The sequence below is a fragment of the Gadus morhua genome, chromosome 6 (genome assembly GCF_902167405.1).
Source record: "Gadus morhua chromosome 6, gadMor3.0, whole genome shotgun sequence".
NCBI lineage: Eukaryota > Metazoa > Chordata > Actinopteri > Gadiformes > Gadidae > Gadus > Gadus morhua.
This window is the reverse complement of record NC_044053.1, coordinates 14,973,274-14,994,521: the sequence shown is the minus strand read 5'-3', so window position 1 is coordinate 14,994,521 and position 21,248 is coordinate 14,973,274. Positions and strand designations below refer to the sequence as shown.

Here is a 21,248-nt window from a genome sequence, read left to right as displayed (position 1 = left end):
ATTTCCATGACTCTCAATCAACTTTAAAAGGCTTGCATATTAAATGTCACCCAGCGAGGATGAGTTTGTAATTGGAATTTACAAACATTCAAATTTGCGCATCGCAAAAAATGCATGGGTAGTTGGTTTCTTAGAGGTTGAAATTTCATTGGATGCTTGCGCTGTCCAAAAGCCTGGTAGTGTGTCCTCTGTCCTTCCTTCCTTCTCCCAACACCCCCCCCCCCTCCCTCCCTCCCTCCCTCCCTCCCACACACACACACACACACACACACACACACACACACACACACACACACACACACACACACACACACACACACACACACACACACACACACACACACACACACACACATGAATTGTCTGTGACTGGCTACCTGGCTGATGCACTGAGATATAGCTCATCAGCCAGTTGTTGCAGTGTGATACATGAGCAGTGGAGAAGAGAGGTGGCTAAGTGTTTTACGATGCAGAGTGGAGCAATAATAGTAAACCATGTGTGAATGATAGACTCTAGAACCCAGACTCAGCATTTTAAGAGAATTCTGTGTAGGAGTTGCGTGTTTCCTCTGTGGAATCTGCTGTGCTAAAAAACAATTGCACATGTTTGCCTCAACACAGACAGTGTGAAAGTGCATTTTAATTGCACTTTCAATTCAATAAAGTATGGAATAGGTCTGAATACATGGTACACTGCGGCCATTTCAGAGCTTTGGGGAAAGGGAAAAGCAAGACTTAATCAAATGGATTGCGAAGACCGAAAAGGATCACAAGAAATGTCCGTTATGTAAGAGCAAGTTCAAAGGAAAGGCAAAAACGCTATATAATTAAGCACAAGGGCAACTATTTGCCCTATTTAAAACGAAGACAACAGATAGCTCCCTGCTCTCAGGGACCTGAGACCCAGTTTCGAGAAATTGTGACATAAAAAACAAGCAACCAAGCAGCGTCCTATTGTCCCTCTGATGTTCTTCAATACACAAGTATTGAAGAAGACACGTTATGGCTGTATTCTGCATCTACTCTCCGCAGCCAAAGCCCAGGTAGACCGGTGACCCCCTCGCTGTCCTGCTGTTAGAACAAAGAGCCGCAGCAGCTGTAGTCAGGGACGACAGGAGAGACTACGCACAAGTCCCTGGGAAGAAAATTCTCCGAAGATGTACGACGACAAGAGCAACGACATATCACCGAATGCAAATGGAGGGTTGTTATTTTTGTTGTCTCATTATGCTGTTTTTGTCAACAAAGTGCCCTTTTTATGAGGCAGAATATTCAGGGAGAGAACATGCGGTATAATAAGTGGACAATGTTTGTTTGAACTATTACCACATGGGAGAGGGGGCACAGTTAAATACAACACTGTGAGTGTTGGGCTTGACTCATAGCTGCATAATTCATGCTTAGTGCCAGATCGGTGATAATGTCCCCTAGCTACAGGCTCTAGTTTCAAAATAAATAATGAGAGCATACATTTGAATGACACACAGATAAAAGCAGAAAAAGCTCATATGTGCTTCACTGAATGCCATCAGTAAACATTGAATCCACAAATGATGCAGATAGATGAAAAATCTGAAAAGGTGGCAAATCTTAATCCTTAATTCCGAACCACATTTTTCGCTGTTGTAACGTGACCAACCGCAGCTCAATCCAGCTCAACCCAGCTCAACCTGGCAACTATTACTCCATCGAATCACCTTCTTTGGGGCGAAGACGGTCTGCCTGAGCTTATCCACCAGCTCCGGGCCAGCGGTGGCCCATGTCTGGGTGAACACCTCCGCCTTCTCCGGGCTCACGTGGACCGCCTCCAGCTGCTGCTGTAGTGATGCCGGCTTCACATTATGATACACCGCCTGAGAAGGAAACACCACAGGACAGTAGAGAGCATATGAAAAGGATGACCTCACCTGATTATCAATGTATCCTTAAAGTAATAAACGCTATTCATTCATGTAATTACAATTATCACCTATATCTTGTATGTTGATTTATATATGGCCATATATAGATCGGACGACAATATTGATATTTATTTTAAGGTCCAGAATTAGTATGTGCACACACATCTTAAAGTACCATACTGTATGTTTTTATGACGTGACATGATGTCGGCTTCTCTTCTGTACAATATTGTGATCTGCTACAATCATTTTTATCTGCATTTACACAGCAGTAATTTGGCGATATTGTTTCCCATGCTTTCAACCCACCTCTATGGGAGCAGTAGGTGGCAACATTCCTGCTTGGACCTAGCACAAGCCTTATACAGAACCAATAGGACTTTTCACACAATGGTAAACCCTGGTATTAGTTGACAAATACATGACAAAACCATAAGCAGAAAGCGACAATGCTCCATATCATACTTGTTCCAGGATAAATGAGACTGTTTCGAGAACTAGCGTGAGAGCAGGTTTTTCCAATGATAGCGCTGCTTGAAGCTTCAGCTCCTCGTCTTCACTAAGTATCCGCTCTCCCTACGTTCAATAACAAAAGGAAAGCAGCCGTTAGAATTGTTATGAGAGATGTACAGATGTCAATGTTAGAGTAAAAATAAACAAACACTATCGCATAAATATATATCCAGAAACAATTGTGTTAATACATTATTTTTCCATAGCACCTGTGCTTAACAGTTAAATATCTGATATTTGAATGAATACAGTGCAGCAGCAGGCTTACCTTCAGGTGAAGTTTCTGTATGATCCTAGAGATCAGTCTTGAGAATTTGTTCACGTCAATAGCATTGATGAAAGCCACTGCCTCTTTGATGCTGGATGGAAGAAACAGCAACGTTACCCTCGTTCGATATGCATATTCCATAAAGAAATTCCAAATAACTCTGAGGGACGAGATGTATTGGAATATCAGACTTTGAATGGCAATAACAGAGTCCAGAATATTCCTCAATCAAGACCATTCACGTACGGTAGTTCCTCAAATCTAGCCCTTTCTAGTTCTCAAAAAACGTATACACCATGAAGAATATAACGTGTTAATGAAGCACACAAAATACCTATCTTGAGGAATTCTGACTGATGTATACAAGGCTCCCCTGTAATATTGCACTGCATACAGTAACTGTTAGCTCACTTATCAATAGTAGCCTATTTGAGCGTAAACAATAACATACCTTTGCGTTTCTTTGAAAATAGACGCCATGATGTTTAATTGTTATTAATAAAGCACCATCGACAAAAGTAGATAATTTTTGTTGCCACAATGTAAATGTCACTTCTCTCTTCCTGTTGTCACAAGTAACGCACGTGAGTGTCAAAACTGCGCAGAAATGCGCTCTCATGTACTATTCGTTCAGAATTAGAAACAACTAAATCGTAGTCTCTCAGAATTTTTTTTAAATCTTAATGATAAACTCTTAGTTAGGAATATTCATAGAGATACTCAAAAGGAACATTTGTGATCGCCGTTATGATACGTTGGGGTCGCTGTTTGCGCAGTAAATGCGCATGGTAACGTAACTACAGCATTGACAGATCCTAATCTTACGATTTTACTTTATTGTATTCGAAATTGCCAGGAAAAAAGTGATTTAAGTTATTTCCGGCTATTAAATGCATGCCATTCATTATTCAACAGGGTACTAAATGGTGGGTTGTCATTTCTGGGCATAAATATATCAATCTCATGATGACATCATCGATTTCGGTATTCTCCGGAGCCAAATACTTGCAAGAAATATCTTTATATATCCTTCAATGAGGTTTGGTTTTATAAGAATTGAACACCAATTGAGGCAAATTCATATTTTTTTCCTTCAAATTAACCGACACAAAGACCCAAAAAAGATTGAATACTTTATTTACTTGCAAAAGTAAAGAAAAAAACGCCATGCATAGAATAAAATCTAAAGAAATACTTTCATTATTTTGCAAACTGATAAGACAATGAAAAGACATATCAGCATATACAGTAATAATGACCATCATACAGCATTATTTTAATATAAGAATATTCTTTCACAGTTTGTTTTGATTTTACAAACCATTTCAACAATACTGTTTCACTTTGCCATTGAATTCGGTTCCACACCGTGAACGATGAATGGAATGATTGCTATGTTCTGGCACAACCAAACCAACCAGATGGTCCCTATACTCCAGAAAACACTTCCCACTAAAAACCTTGATCTTCATACAGGCAGAGACATACAAGTAACCAAACAAAAATAAACATTTCAATAGATCTCCAGGTCCAAATCAGCTGATCGTTAAAGAGTGCCTGTGAGGGGTGGGGGCAGAGGAATGTACTACAGTTCAATAAATACTTCCATCTTCTCTCTCAAACCAACAAGCCACATAGAGGACATTCATTTTAAAACAGGACAAACCAAAAAAACTAAAAAGGAAAAACATGATAGAGGAAATCTTTTGCTTCACGCAGTACCTTCAATACTCGTATATGTTGAATAAAAACTTTGTGACGTGAGGTTTTGGTAAACAAATTGCATCACAGTAAACACTGGTGGACGTCTGCGGGCCGGGGTAGCCATCTTGCTGCCGCTATTTGAAGGAGGGTAAGTTTGGCACTTTTATGCTGATGTCTCCAATGTTGATGTTTCTGGGCATTTCGGGGAGATTCATGTTCTTTACGGCGGATACGGCGCGTGCGGGCGCCCCTGCGATGCCGGCCTAGATTCACACGGAGAAAAGAGACAGGCAGGATCACTAAGAAACACCTCGGAATCAGACATGATGTGCACGACTCCACAACACTGTTAACACATGACAATCCAAACACGCTCACACACACACACACACACACACACAGACACACATATGATGCAATACTCAACATATAATACTAACAACGATAAACAACAGACAAAATGCAAAAAAGCACTGACAAGTAAAAAAAACAAAAAACAAACAGACATGTGCAAAATGTACATTCAGATGTCGTACGTAGCCTCATATGCACATGCACTATACGGTTCTTGGATGGTTTACATCACGAACCGGAAAACCACTATGAAGTCGACTGTGAGAGAAGATAAGTAGGTCATTCGTTTGGGTTTGGATCACTCAGCTGTATTTGACATGTATCAATAAGCATGGGCAGCATTGCTCGCAACTTGTGGCCCCTCAGGCTGTAGAAGACCGGTGAGGGTACAAAATGCAAAGAGAATTTTGGTAAAGCAGTACAGGGAATAAATGAAATTGGATATGAAGAAATGAAAATGAGGCTTTTAGATAGATATGCATAGAGATGTGTTTAACAAGTGTGAACATAATAATGGATGTTATGGAGGTTATTTTACAGGTTAATGTGCTTCACAAATGCGATGTAATGTCATAGTGAGGTTAAATGGTTTACTTCAAAGGGAACTTAAAAAAGGAATATATATATATATATAGATAGATACAGTGGAATTGCTTTTTATGGCTGCTTTAGTTGGCGTCTCGGACGCCATTTCTAAAATGTAAAACAGGTTAGGATATTGTTATAAAAAATATAATTAAGGAACACTTTAGTGCATGGTGTTAACTTGGCATGAGAACATTGTAAGCCTAACAAGGGACAAGACTAAGGGATCTATTTTCAACTCTCCAAGACAGTGAATCTCAAAGCATTTTTTTCCAGAGTACAGCAAATACAGCTAATGGTATTTTTACAAACAACTGTTTAAACAGTTTTTTTTATATTTTGGCAAAATGTGTTCAGAACATTTGAGAATCACTGCAGTTAGAGATCCCAGACTAGTCTAATCTTTAGTCAGCAGACCCACAAATGTCACTTTATCCTTAGAAAATGGTCTTTCAACCAGGTGACCTACTCGGAAAAACACAAACCCTTCATGTCTTTATGCATGCTGATCTATTCATGTCTGTGTGCTATATCTGCTGCCTGCAGGAGTAATGCAAGAGACAGAGAGAGTAGTGCAACTTGGTGATTTAGTAGATTTGGTGGAATGCTGAGCCAGAACTTGTCGTCCTGGTGGATATTTCCCACGTGTTAGGTTGCTTAGATACCTTTGGTTACGTTACCCCGTAACTGGCCAGGTCACTGGATGGAGAGGGTATCCAAGGCTGTGTGAATAGTCATGTCACACCATGATACCAGATTCTAGTGAAACACTTGTGCAGCTCTTTGGCTCGCTATGCAGAGCAAGGGTCCCACGATGCAACCATGACACACACTGTACTGTACTGTGCTACACTGTACTGCACTAGAGTATACTATACACACTGTACTCTAATTTGCTGTTTATGTGGTCCCAAACAGTGACATCAATATCATGCAACCTTAACCCCTGGGTTGACTGGAGTATTTATAGGTTAAGGAATATACGCTAGAATATGATTCTTGGAGATTCCATCTATATCTTTTTCTAATAAATGGTCAGGCCGTAGAAGAAGGGGTACCTGAAAGCAAGGAGGCCAAACAAATCAGGTGTATAGCATAACCTATGCATAAAACATGTTTGAACCTGTACGTACAGGTAGAAATCTGAAATGCCAAAGGCTTGGCTATTGATACAGAGATAATTCACCACTTTCAGTGGTAGTGCTGGGCGACTGGATATCATTGTAGTTCCTGAATCTGTGTTTCAACAAACAACACCTCACTAAAGTTACAACACATGTATTAAGAAAAACACCAAAACATTTCTGGGTCTGCCATTAAAGATGTCTATGTTAGCGGCATTAATTTGGATATGTGGAAAGCCATATGGAAGGATTTGTGTAAGGGGGTAGGAAGGGGGTTAAATTTTAGTTGAAGTCGAAGTACTCAGTTGTAAATTTCTCAGTACCTGTGTCTACCTGTCCTGCCTGGTAGACTGAAAGATAAACGTCTGCAAAGAGAGAAAAGAATGGAAAGAACTGGATAGGTCAGGGAAAAGAGGAATGAGGAATGTTAGAAGCAGATCGAGGTCATCACAGTTTATTTCCACAGAAACAGTGACAGGACCTATGATAGGCCGCATCGGTAGTAAATAAAAAAAGGTGGTGATTAAAAGTTGTTGTTGTTTTTTAACTATATCTCTGACCAAATATGTTTAAGATCATAGGTTCAAATAAGTAAGTGCAATCAATCTGTCTGTGCCAAACAGCAAGGACAGATCTTCGTTCCTGGGTTACTGTCATCTTAATGGACAGCGTCACTTTGAATCACCATCACTGTTTTTTGTTGTTTTTCCACACACAGGCCTACGTAGATCCAAGGGAAGAGACAGAATAGTTCTGGTCTGTTTCAACAGGAGCAAACTCATTTTACACATCTGCCAAAAAAGGAAACTCAGTTTGATCCAAAACAGATGATCAATTTCAGATGATTAGGAAAGCGTTACTTGTTAATTGAGAAACAGCACAAATCTATAGGAAGTTTAGTCTCAAGATGGCACCAGTTCAACCAATTTGTATAATTGAGTAAGTGCTTTGTCAATGCACTTGCCAGAAACAAACCATTATTAAATCATGTTAGGCTCAGTCAGTGGCCTGATTATTCCTCACTTCTTTGTGGAAAATTGTATCTAACCTGAAATACAGTACGTGTTCAACTTGAAATGCATGCTAATGTTTAATGAAAAAGTATTAGTATGGTTATGCCTTAGGCATTATTAGATGCTAGTGCTAATTCTTATTGCAACACAGAGAATAGCACCTTTTAATAGACCAGCAGTCACAGTGTGTGGTGGAGTGAAGGAAGCTACTGCCACAAATTCAGGTAAAAGTTTAGGCTTATGAGCCTCTTGTATGATCAGATGTGTTGTAACAGAACAATGTCCTAGTTTGACTAGTATGGTCTGAATCAAAATGATATCGTGACCGTAGTGAGTAAATGTATATACAATAGATTCAATATTCTACTTTTGGCTACAGCCTATAACAAAAACCACGACAACACAGTGTTATTCCTCAATTGTTACACTGCTTGCCAAAGTGGCATGGACATGATATTAAATATAGTGAATGACTGAGAGATTTGATGACCAATAGCAGTAGCAAAAAAGATGCACTGGGCGAATGGGCAACTGCAGCGGTAGTAATGACCAACCAATGGAACCATGTTTGTGTTACAGTGAGACGGAGGCGCCCTGCGCCCTGAGTCTGGTATCGTTTGGAGCCGGGTGTGACAGCGAGGGGGCAGGAGAGAGCGCAAACAGACAAAGAGTAAGTCGGGAGCATCCACGAGGGCAGGAGTAGCATGCAGGATGCAGCATACACACATGCCTGCAATATACCATGAAGGCAAAGAGGAGGTAAAGGGGAGGGGGAACAGGGTGTGTGGTGGGGGGGGGTTGTGGGAGGCAGAAAAAGGTTGCTTACCTCCGATTTCTCCATCTTGTTCTGGGCGTCCACCTGCATGATGATCTCGTTCATGTTGGTCTCCAGAACCATGCCACCCATCACCATCTCTGCCAGAATGTTGTGGACCTACCATAGGCGGGGAAGACGCCGAAATATGTATACAGCGTACTGCTTTATTCTCACTGTGTACTATAATATGGTTACAAAATCCCCCCAGGGTTGATGAAGTTCAATCTGATTTAGAGCCTAATCTAATACAACAAATCCATTTAAAAAGCACAGCCCAAGCTGGTATTGGCCGTTTCTTTCCTGTATCACCTATTCTGGAGCCATCTCTTTTTGTTGTTTTTTGCTGCCATAAATATTCTTGCTTGTGAACTCTTTTGCTCCAGCCCACTCGGCTTTCAGCCTTCCACATTTGCTTGCTTTCTGCTTGTTTAAAGGTTTATTACTTTCTGCCATGCCCTTATTAAGGTTTAGGGGATGTCATCAAATAACGACATGTGAGGCCTATTGAGACTAAAACTGAGATAAAGAGCTTTACAAATAAATTTGACGTGTAATCTGTGTACCCCCTTATAGTGCAGGATACGGAGTTGTAAACATTCAAAATGTTTAAAACTTTCTAGGACCCTCAATTCTGTATGCAAGGCAAGGCATGTGATAGGTTGTTCCTAATATTAGATTACAATGGCCGGCTCCCTGGTGTAGTTTATGTTTTTAACTTTATACTGAGCAGATTATGGATGATACATGATCCTTATTTAATAAGAAAACGAATGATGTCATTATCAGAGCATAAAGACCATAGCAATTGTTGTTACCTATGTGTTACAATGAGTGTAACATTCTACTTATGTATTTGCCATTCTGTTGAGCCATTTACCATTATTTCTGATGTCATAAGTGTAGGAAGCAACTTCGATGTAATATTATTGGACAACAATATTCAAGGAAAATATGAATAGCTGAGACTGCTTTTCCCTACCTTGTCTACATGGAAAATTAAATCCAGCTCACAGACGTTCTCAAAGCATTTGTCCAGAGTTTCCACAAACACCTGTAGAAAAATGTACACCAGTCACCAAAGAGTTACCATCAATGACTGCAAAAAAAATTAAACCTACACGACAATATGCATACAATTTAAGGGTGTTCCACAGCAAATAATGATGATTCATAATATCATTTACTTTATTTACCTGGATTAGGTCTAAAATTCCAAGTTCACTCTCCGAGGAGTCAACACAAAACACAAAGTAAAGTGTGGCGTAGTGTCTGTAGATAAGTTTGTTTTCAGACCCGCCAATCAACCTGATTCACAAAGAATGGGTTCAGAAAAGTAAACAAAGCAAATACACTTTACAACTTTTTGTAATCAACATATATTAAACAGCAATTATTCTTCTCATAAATATATACTCCTAAACAATATAGATGTGAGACAAGGTACTTGCAGTACTGATCCAAGTTACAAGCATACAATGTCATCAGACTAATAGCAGCCAACAGAATATAATGAAGTAACTGGGACAAATAAGAGTGGAGTATATTGAAGATTCTAAAGTAGTAGTATGTCTTTGTGTATTCATGGCGCAAATACAATGATTGACCTTAGTCTTATCACGTTCTCCCCTCACAGAGTGCACTTTCTTAGACACACAGACAGACACACACACACACACACACACACACACACACACACACACCAATACCCCCCCCCCCCCCACACACACACACACACACACACACACACACACACACACACACACACACACACACACACACACACACACACACACACACACACACACACACACACCACACACTTGGTGGGACTAAACAAAGATGTTTGAGTGGCCTTTTTTTGTTTTTTACCCCTGTGTGGTTGATGCTAATGTTGGCTAAAGGCGAGGCAACATTAGCAAGAGTCGGCTAGCGAAAGTTGAGGCTCTTTTGTGTAGGAACCCGCAAGTTATCCTTGCTCGTTAATGGTATTTATTTGCTTTTGTTCATGTTCATTGACATTCAGTCATTTGGAAAATCTCTTTGACCCGATATTGACACACGGTATGATCTCTCGTCTACCATGAGGATTTTCTGCATACAAGACCACAACCCAAAGCGCTTGTACACAGTATTGCATGTGAGCCTGCTTATAATGTGCTCTTTGAGGTACAAAAGACAAAAATAGAGCGTCTCTACTCACATGCCTCCTTCCAGGAAGTTACAGACGTTCTCGTCTCGTTTGGACACCAGATGGAAGGTTTCCCTAATGATCTGCTGCTCCGTGTCCTCGCTCTGTGGAATGGTTTAGGAAATTAAAAGCGCGGAACACGATATTCATCTAATTACAGTGCCTTGGTCAATGATGAACTGGGCCGTGGAAGTGGGTGGATGAGCTGTGTCAGTTTCTCTCATCTCCATCCTATATACAACTGTGCACTAAAGACCCTGTCCCTGTTAAAGTTGGGGTTCCTCAGTAAAGTCTCCAAGCGTCCCGGACAGGAAGCTCTCTCACACCACAGGATTTATTGATCTAATGAAAGGCCACATTTATCAATCTAGAGAGGGGACTTTTACGGTTTCTGACCATGAGCTCACAATTGAAACGTATCTTACCAACTTAAAAGTTATTATGTCAACCCAGCATGAATTTTAATAGATTAAAATTGGGTTCCACTTCCAATTGAATAAAGCAAGACCAAAAAAGTTATTCAGCTGTGTGCATCTGTAATTCTTTATCTAACCCTATATCAAAGGTAAGAGAGAAATTCCCCTCGTCCATATTGATGTAGGCTACATGGGCAGGTTTGTAGACCTGATGATTTACAGAACCATTGAGACTTTAGATGAAAATATGCTAATATGTAACTTTTTTTTGTATTACTTTTCTAAACTATGCAAGTGGGTAGAATGCTAAATTCTTGGTGAGGAACGCCTCCGAGCACGAGTAAATCACAAGGGCGTAATTACATCATGTGACGTCAACACCAGCTATATTCACTACATTTTGCCCCAATGCTCTGACAATGACAGTTCAGTTTACCATTTGTTAGGAGGCTGTGAAGCAAAAAGGTCGAGTACATTGTTCAGAAGAGTAAGACCGGGAGGAATCTGATAGTCTATCTAGCCAGATGTTCAATTATTCACCGTCTAAAAGACTGTAACGTTAGTTCAGTCATCTTATACACCAGGATCGATGACATTTTTGCAAAAACGCTACGATCATGTTTCAAACCATGACAAGATATATAAGTAAATATATGACATCAAATGCTATTTTCTTAATACATGTTAAATGCACTGAATGAAACAAACAATATTAAGCTATTTACAGAAAGTGTAACGTTAGCCTAATAATACAAATTATATTTAGGGTCATTGCATCTACAAGCTTGAACACAATAGATAAAGCAGGATATTGGGTAACATAAATAAAGACGCTTGAGATTCGTACTTACATAATGCTCGTAGAATTTAGAAAGCCTTGGTTTCCCATGGTTGTTGAATATTAGAATGGCTTTAATCATGACGCTGGTGGTGGAGTGAGACGGGGGAACAGAAAGGGGTCAGTCTATGAAAGACTGTTGTCCGTCAACCCCCGTGAACCCAATCCTCGCCCGGGAGTGGATGCTAAATCCCTTTTGGATATAATAATTACTAGGATAGCATACAACAACACGCTACTCCTCCATCCTCTTTTTACGGAACTACTCCACGTCAAGGGGGCTTGCCCCGTTGAACTATGGGACGTTGAGTCCTTACTGGTTGGAAGGAAACTACAACTAAACTCCGTTAGTTGTAGTAAACCATGTGGGGGACAATGGGACACAATGGGACATTATGTGTGTATTTTCGGGTTGTCGCCTTGTAATGAATAGTTAAACATAAGTCAACTAATTTTTAGGAATAATACAATACATGAATTAAGCGGTTTTCTACAACTGGTCCGTTTTCTGAAATATGAATTTCAGAAACAAGGAGGCTATGGTTTTATTTAAAATATAGGTAAATAAGGTCTACTGTTTGGTCCATATGAATATTCTACCATCCAAGAATAATAGTGGGCACAATGTTTCAGACTATAGGCCTATTTGCCATAAGATGGCGCACGAGTGCACAGTTGACGATGTGGCGCTCTGCTGTATTCTGGCCAATCGCCTGAGTTCCTCGCATGGTCACTAGGAGGTGCCGTTCATCCTCCAAACGTTCCCTTCGGTTTTCCTCATGGTAATCCATCCGGTTTACCAAAAGCTTTTACCATGGTTGTTATGCCGGTGATTTTAGGAAACGATTTAGTCTGTTATATATCAAACACATATTAAAGATCACCAAACACTGCATGTATTGACATGTTCTTGGTCTGAATGGATATTTTGTTAAAATCCCGTTCGTCATTGCGCTAGATTTGATAGATTTTTCTATAGGCCTATTGCATAGTCCTCCTTCCCCTAAATGTCCATTCAGTTTTATATTGCCATACAAATGCACTAAATTGTCCTACTGGCAAATGAACTAACTTAAAATCAAAAAATATTTTCTAAAATAACATGGCTATAGGGCATAGAGCCAGGTCCAAATATTAAGATCAGTTACTTATTTACTTTGCATTCAAAAAATATGATTTTCTTGGTTCAATCCCTGTCTACAATATGCACATTTGGTCTAAGGCAAATACACACGCGCGCACGCACACGAACACACACACACACACACACACACACACACACACACACACACACACACACACACACACACACGCACACACGCACGCACGCACGCACGCACGCAAGCACGCACACACACACACACACACACACACACACACACACACACACACACACACACACACACACACACACACACACACACACGATCACCGACACGCACAGCATATAATTATGTTGTTTGTGTTTTTTACTTGGCAGTTTATGTGAATTATATATGCTCTGCCTGCGCCAGACTCTTCAATAAGCTCTGTATGAAAATAGCTTCAACCGGAGGAAAGTCTAAGGACTATTGTTGGAGGAATTCCAAAGAAAAGACGAGATTGTGTTAGTGACAACGTGGTAGAAAGGGGCATAGGATTAGTCCAAGTTTTGATGTGTGCAATGTTCAGATGCATCGACAACACATCACATTAACAAAATATATAAAATGAATATACAAACCATATAAAGCATAATAACATTTTACATACATTGTTATTCCCTCAGTCTTACAATAAAGTAAACAGAAAAACATTTTTTTTTTGGGTGTTCACCCTTTTCTATAATGGTACGTTCCACCACAACTTCACCCCCTAAATTGGAGGAGCGGTATATAAAGTATAGTAGAGCTGGACACTTAGTTAGAAGAACATCTTAGCTTTGGGTGGACACGTAGAGGAAAACATTACACAAAGGAGCAATCATGGAGCGGACCGAGGTGACGAAGGCAGAATCTCTTGAGGACCTGATTAAGATCCTGCATAAAATCTTTGAAAGTGACACTATTAATGTGGAAGAGGTGCAGAGTGTGATGGAATCATATCAGACCAAGCCGCAGGAATGGATGAAGTATGCCAAATTCGACCAGTATAGGTAAACACATCAAGACAATGCATTTTCTCTATTCGTGTAGCCTAAGGTACACGTTTATAGTCGTAGCCTGTATATGCTTATAAATAGTATTTTATGTGGGAATGATTTTAAATTAGCTTATGGATTTGTTTAGATTTCTTTTCAGATTAGGTCCAATGTTTGACATCATAATTAGCTATTTTCATAATTCATTGTGTCATATCCATAACCGTGCGAATTTATTAAAACTAAACACCCCGAAAGGCAATGGTTGCTCATTCATTTCAGCACATGCGTATGATCCCCATGAGGTTACATGGGATTCTTTTGTTCTCTTTTTCCATGTCATGTTTACCAGCATGTATAGCACATGACACGCAATATGGACAGTATATCGTTATAATGATAGTAATTACGCTTTTTGAATTAAATAACAAATGCTTGCCTTTAACCGGGAGCATTGTTAAAAACATGCCGAATTGTTATTGAAAACAACTATTCAATAAGGTTCCCCCAAAATATGTATAATTTCGTATTTTGGACACCCTGGTCCTGTTTTCAACTGCTCTTCGATTGCACGACTGTTTTGTTTATTTGGAGGCAAGTGGGGGGTGGGTTTGTGGGCCATCCAATCAGCAATTAGAAAGGGACACACACCCGTTAGTTTTGGCTGCGAGGCGAGCTGTCCCTGTGCCTCATGACGTAGGCCTATTTCTAGCAGGGGACATCAGCTGCCCACCAAAATATTCGGCCACCAACTTGCACGACGCATTTTAAATTGAAACAACTTCCCCACTTCCACAGCAAGCGCAGAGAATAACATACTCATCCAGCCCTTTACATCAATACTACACTTGTCTCGAATAGATTGCGTAGGAGGCCTACTTGTAATAAACGAGATACGATTGATTTGGCCCCAGTACGGGGACAAATCAGCTTGGTCCGTTCTATTTAGGTAAGGCAGTGCGCTAGTATAGTCAGTTAGTCACCACTATTCCCGTAAATAAATCGACCCTGCTAACATGAAGTTACTTAACCTTACTTTTGAAAATCCGTGAAGCCATCAACCTAAATTTAAACTGGGGTTACGGGATATTTATTTATAAGTGTATCCGGATAATGTCTGGAGTACAGTGCATGTGTGGAAGGTTGGTAGAAGGTATTCGACTGTAAGAGGACTGCATAATAGCCTCAAACCTCCACTCATTGAACTTGCTAATCAACTGGATAATATAGGCTATAGCTTTATTGTTACAATAATATGGCGTAATGATTCAGAAACAATAACTCAGTGAAATCAACCTACATCTTAAAGTAATCAACAGGACTTGATGTGTCCAGACTCAACAGATCTTCACCATATATTACTTTGAAGATGGCCACACTGTAATATAATTGAATCAAATAGAATTGAACTATTCACAGCAACTGTTTAATTTATTCTCTTGTTTATTTCCTTTTACATTCAAAAAGTGCATGCTGTTGTTCATTGATGGACATAATTGTGTTTTGAAGGTACACAAGGCACCTGGTGGATGAAGGGAACGGGAAATTTAATCTGATGATTCTCTGCTGGGGGGAAGGACATGGCAGGTAAAATTGTGATTCAAATATATCTACAGATATGTACGGTATGTTTATCCAGACAGCCATCAATTTATCAAATGCTCTAACAGAAAAGGAAAGAAATCCTGTACCTGTGGCATACGCAGGTTATAAACTCATCCAAAAATATAAGGCAGGGGTGGAATGTTTTACAAATGAATGTTTTTTTTACTAATGTGGTACTTTACAAATCTAGAATACTCTGGCTGGTTCCTCCAAATTGCATAACCTTGGTTTAAGTGGGTATCAACCCTTTTATGTTAAGCAATGTATTGAAGAATTCTTTGTGTTGACTGTAGAATAGAATGTGCCATGAACAAACCACAAAATAAATCATGGGCTGGGCACTCAAAAGTTCACGAATGAAACCTATCTTGATAGCATTAGGTAATTGCCCAAAAATAGTCCAGTCCTTCAGGAAGAGGAATGTTTGTCTGGCATGTCTACTTGCCAGGAGAGGTGGCCCGACTCACTTGAAAATATGACTTATTGGCTTTTGCTTTAGTTAGGTTTGAATCGACACGTCCACGTTTATTTATTTTTGGCTCCTTAAGAGTAAATAAATACATCTGAACTTGTTGAACACAGATTCTCCCACTGAATTGCGCGTCTGTGTCTTTTGCCCCTTTTGCAGCAGTATCCATGACCACACAGACTCCCACTGTTTCATGAAGCTGCTGCAGGGCCAGCTGAAAGAGACTCTGTTTGACTGGCCCAGTGCTAAAACCAAAGGAGACATGGTCCAGAAATCACAGAGAGTCCTGCAAGAGAACCAGGTTGCCTATATCAATGGTGAGCAATCAAATCCGTTTATCCCCAATCTATCAATGAATCACTGCACTGTTTCATTTGACCTTACACAATGTATGTCGGGGTTTGAGGTGTCAGTCCCGAGGTTCTGTTGACTCTGGGGGATTTGTGAGGAAACCCAGGCTCACCCTCCATCCTGCATCTTAACAGATAAATGCTTTTCATTCCCATGGCCTACCATGTCCTAATGTAAATGGTATGTGTGTGTGTGTGTGTGTGTGTGTGTGTGTGTGTGTGTGTGTGTGTGTGTGTGTGTGTGTGTGTGTGTGTGTGTGTGTGTGTGTGTGTGTGTGTGTGTGTGCGTGCGTGCGTGTATGTGTGTTCATGTAGACTCCCTTGGCTTGCACCGCGTGGAAAACGGCAGCCATACGGAGTGTGCTGCCAGCCTGCACCTGTACAGTCCGCCGTTCCAGTTCTGCCAGACCTTTGACCAGAGAACGGGCCACAAGAACACAGTCAAGATGACCTTCTGCAGCAAGTTTGGGGAAAAGACCCCATTTGTAAGGAAACGTTGTATTATACTAGTTCACTTGGAATGTGTAAAAAGAACAGAGGCCTCATCTCGCACCTCTGCTGTAGAGCCAAACGAAGTGCTAGATTTTTTAGCAGCTGTGAAATTGGATGAAATTGTTTGTTTGAAAAAGAGGGAAATGAATGGCCCAAATGTGCTAATGCTAGAATGTGCTAAAGTAAGCTGGTTGCGTTTTTTCTAGTTTTTCCACTCAAATTAACTGCTGCTTAACAAGCATTTCAGTTGCAACCCCGACGAATGTAGGAGTTTTATTGGTTCGAATTTCTTATACAGAAAGTCTGTTTGCCCTTAAAGCCAGATGTTAAATACCACAAAGGGTTATATCACATGCAAATTATTGCACATGTTTTCTGTTTGCACAAATCGTAATGCCTAAATGCAGTGGAATATGCTCTACACTATATATGGTAAAAGCTTAAGTCCAAAATACACAACAAACATATCATGTACAAAACATGTATTTGCTTGTATGAAGATAACTTACATCAGATACATTGTCTTCTTCTTCTTGCTTGGCCACCTTGCCAACAAGTGAGCTTATCTGACATCTAGCAAGTATACCTTGACCACCCGGATCATTAGCTAATACATCGCATTACAACACAGCTTGTACGTTGACAGATAAGATAACAGGGGAACACCAACCAAATTCGATTGCCTAACCACACAATGAACGCCTCCCTCTTCGCTATCAACAGCTATCAGTTCTAATATTACAGGATTTCATTGGGTCTATAAATTGAGTGTTAGTTTGATTTGACTAATGTTGGATTTTCTCCAATTTCTTCCAGGAAACTACAATTTCACAAGAGAACAACTAACACTTCACAGATCAGATATGTCGGAGGAGATGAACACCGCTCCATTTGAAACAGTTCAATTCACAGTTTTCAGAAGATGTTCAAAATTCTAGCCAGAAGAGGATGTGAAATATGGACCTTCTATGACTGAGGTGACCCATTAGAAATTGGTGGTGGTGCCACTTCAAAAGGACAGGCTAGTAATTATAATGGTGTAGCCCCTGCCCAGCGCGAGCTTGGCAAATACTGATGAGCACAGGACAAAACACATGAATAGGCTCGGCCATGGATTGAATCTGCCCTTTGTTTGCTAGGCCTGAGGTGGCCGCTTTTCAATAACAACATTCCTGTGCGTCCATGTCGTGTGTGTCCACAATGTTGTACTGCTATGGTCCCTAGCTGAAGAGTGGCACTTTTAGCATTGAGGAGGTAAAAAATAACTGAAGTATATCTAGTATTTAATGACCACTTCTTGAATTGGAAAACATCCTGCAGTCTCCAGTGTGTCATAGGCCGATGTAGCACCTTTTTTGATGTATATATCGGTGAACCACTCAAACTCCCCCCCCCCACCCCCTAACACTTTTTCCAAAGTTGTGATTGCATGTACATTGATCTTGTTTTACGGTCTGAATAAAAGCATTTTTAGGTGTCTTTACATTTGGCTGAAGCTAAAGCTCGATAGATACTATGTTTTAAAAATACTTGTAATTTATTTGCAGTATATCCAAGGCTAATATAGAGAGCTCTCTTAAATGAGATCAAGATGAAGAGAAACTATGAAGAGGCTCAATGGGTGAAGGAAAGTTTTGTACGATAATGTTCAGCAAATGTGTTTTAGAACTACCCTTTTCTCAGGATTTTGGACTCTTAAATTGTAGTTGTATTTATAAACATATTTTCTTTGCTTTGCATTGTATTGTTTTATAGCATATGTCAGTTACATGCATGACTCTTAAGATGAAATGAATTATATAAAAGTACTGTTAGCAATTAAACTCTTTTATCTATCACAAAATATGGCTTGCTGTTTTCTTAATTACTATTTTTCAAATGAAATAAGCCCAAAACCTTCAAGCAGTTGTCAGGTTCCTCATACAAATAGTTGCTATTATTGTCATGGAGGACTCCCTTGAAAATTAGAATCAAGATACATAATATCAAATCAAGGGGCTATTCCTAATAAAGAATTTTCTATAAATAATTATATGAATTAACAGATCATACCATATTATTTCATCATGTTATATATGTTACTGCAATAAGAGATAATGAGATAATGGCTGTCTGTGTGTGCATCGAAAGTCTTATATTCAATGGATTTTGTGTGAATATCAACTTGATTTCACTGAACGAGAGAAATTCAAACTTTGAGTTCTGCAAAGATGTAACTCGGAATGTAAGACTGCCCGATGCACACACTCCCATCCAAAGACCAGAATTAATCTATACACACTCGCATCCAAATACTAGAATTCATCTTTAATACATATTATATACACACTTGCATCCAAAGACCAGAATTAATCTTTAATACATATTATATCCCAGACTTACATCCAAAGACCCGAATTAATCTTTAATACATATTATATCCACACGCTCACATCCATAGACCAGAATGAATCGTTAATACGTATTATATCCACACGCACATCCAAAGACAAGATTTAATCTTTGATACATGTTGTATCCACACACTCGCATCCATAGACCAGATTCAGTCTTTAATACTATATCCACATGCTCACATCCAAAGACAAGAATTAATCTTTGATACATATTGTATCCACAAGCTCACATCCAAAGACCAGAATGAATATTAAATCTATTGAATTGTTTGCGTTATATGAATACAATTAAGTTTATTAAACATGAATAATACAACTGTGTGTTTCACTTGTAAAAGTGAAAATTACACTCAACAATATTTAAATGAAAGGATTTAATTTAATATTTGTCATGCCATTTGAAATGCACAAATTGCAGTTTATTCCACCCTTTAGATAGGATTAATTTGGTATCTATATAATATATTTGAAGTATACGTTTAATTAAACAGGTGGTGATCAGTGATAGAATGGCTAACTGCCATTGTTGCATAATCATATTGACCTAAAGTTGACCTGAGAATTTAGTTGCTTCATCATCTAATGATAAGAACTGGCACAGAGCTTCTCCAAGTAAACACCATGTTAATATTTAGGGTTAGCAAACTGATACTTGCGTCAATCCATCAGACTCAAATCTTTTACTGCACTATTTTATCAGTGGATATGCATGTGACTGTCTGCCTTTAAATGAACATACAAGTGGTATTTCCTGATGCCTAATCTTTTGATAGTATAATTATAAATACGCCAATAACTGACCAATAACAGAAAGCAATAAAGCAATAAAGTAAGAACAGGAATTCAGAGTCTGAGATGATTATTATAATCAAAGTATTTAAGTGATAATTAATGTTGACTATTGCAAAATATGGCATTTTTCTGAACATATTTTAACTTTTCGACGAATGCCATAATTTTTTTTCTCAACAGGTCCATCGAACCTTGAGGACTTGCGTGCCACAAAGGTACAATTCTCAGACACTCCAACATATCTTCAAGGCAGATAACCACAACCATACATCTATTCATAACCATTTATTTGTTCTGTTTGTGACAAGACGAAATTAATGTTAAGTCCAAAATTATAAATAATGAACATTCAATGATATTCCAGACTCAATGTTACACCAAAGCGAAGGTATAACTATAACTTATATCACTTAAAAAATTATGCTCATATGCAGTGTGTGCTGTCTGACACACATATGTTGTGTGCAGGGTTTGATAACAAATCAAAACAATAACAGTTATCTAACAACATAATGGTCTGCGTTTTACTGTACTTCAAACGTTTTAAATTGTACTAGGGATGGACCCTCTATGGAAGTAATTTAGACTGATAAGATGCCTTATAAACATTACTCACCTTGTAGATAAGACTTGTGTTCAATAGGCCTAACAGCTAGTTCCAGAACTAACAAGTCAACTAAACTGGGTATTGAGCATATTGACATGCAGACATTGTGTGAAGAAATACGAAAAGGGCCAAAAGGACACACGCAATTATAGCATGGTTTGACACCATTTCAAAATCTCCTGGCACCACCCTTTTTTCACCATAATTCTATGTTTCAGTTTATTCCTCACTAGGGAAGGGTGGAAATTACGTGCATTCTCCAACAGCACAACTTGTCCAAGGACTGTCCCGCTAACTAAAACAAACACACACGTTTTTTCCCCTTAGTTTGTGTAACCCTGAGAGTCCTATCCAACCCCCAGGGTTAAACAGGGTGAACCCTGGGTACTCAGGGTTACACCAGCTAAGGAAACAAAGTTTGAGATCCCCCCCCCCCCCCCCCCCATTACTGAAAGCACCTTGTGGCCTTCCACTGAGGAGTTACTCATTCTTTTCCTGTGAGCTAACATTTGCCACAACCTTTGAAATGGTAAAATCATAATTGTGAAAGCTTTTTCATCTGCCAAATTCTTTCTCTTCTTCTCCCCAAAGGCCATTTATCCAGGGTTTTATCGTGCATGGTGGCATTTTCTATTCCCCAGAGCCAGCATGTCCAGCCAACAGACATGACCTTTAAAATGTCTCAATGGCTTAAGAC

General features: G+C 39.4%; 3 protein-coding genes across 7 annotated transcripts in view; 1 reads left to right on the top strand and 2 right to left on the bottom strand.

Annotated features, from left to right (window-relative positions):
• The window catches only part of commd10 (COMM domain containing 10), a 51,038-nt gene extending 47,755 nt beyond the window's left edge, over positions 1-3,283 (bottom strand). For both annotated transcript variants that reach the window (XM_030359867.1, XM_030359868.1), the window contains exons 1-4: positions 3,134-3,283; positions 2,683-2,773; positions 2,367-2,477; positions 1,698-1,853 (exon numbers count right to left, since the gene is read on the bottom strand). In XM_030359867.1, the coding sequence (XP_030215727.1) occupies positions 1,698-1,853; positions 2,367-2,477; positions 2,683-2,773; positions 3,134-3,162 (387 nt within the window). In that variant the 5' untranslated portion in view covers positions 3,163-3,283. The remainder of the gene's footprint in view (positions 1-1,697; positions 1,854-2,366; positions 2,478-2,682; positions 2,774-3,133) is intronic.
• A 643-nt stretch (positions 3,284-3,926) lies between these two features.
• On the bottom strand, positions 3,927-20,999 carry ap3s1 (adaptor related protein complex 3 subunit sigma 1). 4 transcript variants are annotated; one of them, XM_030359147.1, is made up of 7 exons: positions 20,561-20,999; positions 10,480-10,571; positions 9,473-9,584; positions 9,259-9,330; positions 8,289-8,396; positions 6,773-6,842; positions 3,927-4,649 (listed from the first exon to the last, which is right to left on the bottom strand). In XM_030359147.1, coding segments are annotated over exons 2-7 (546 nt in total). In that variant the 5' UTR covers positions 10,482-10,571; positions 20,561-20,999; the 3' UTR covers positions 3,927-4,467. The 4 variants fall into 4 exon arrangements, with proteins under 4 accessions (XP_030215007.1, XP_030215005.1, XP_030215006.1 ...); XM_030359145.1 differs by lacking the exon at positions 20,561-20,999 and adding an exon at positions 11,735-12,022; XM_030359148.1 differs by lacking the exon at positions 20,561-20,999 and adding an exon at positions 11,735-12,022 and having other exon boundaries at positions 4,426-4,649; positions 6,773-6,814.
• cdo1 (cysteine dioxygenase, type I) lies at positions 13,558-18,599 on the top strand. The gene is made up of 5 exons (XM_030359149.1): positions 13,558-13,855; positions 15,350-15,427; positions 16,074-16,231; positions 16,580-16,749; positions 17,573-18,599. The coding sequence occupies exons 1-5, from the start codon at positions 13,686-13,688 to the stop codon at positions 17,600-17,602; spliced, it is 606 nt and encodes a 201-aa protein (XP_030215009.1). The 5' UTR covers positions 13,558-13,685; the 3' UTR covers positions 17,603-18,599.
• Positions 21,000-21,248: the final 249 nt, after the last annotated feature.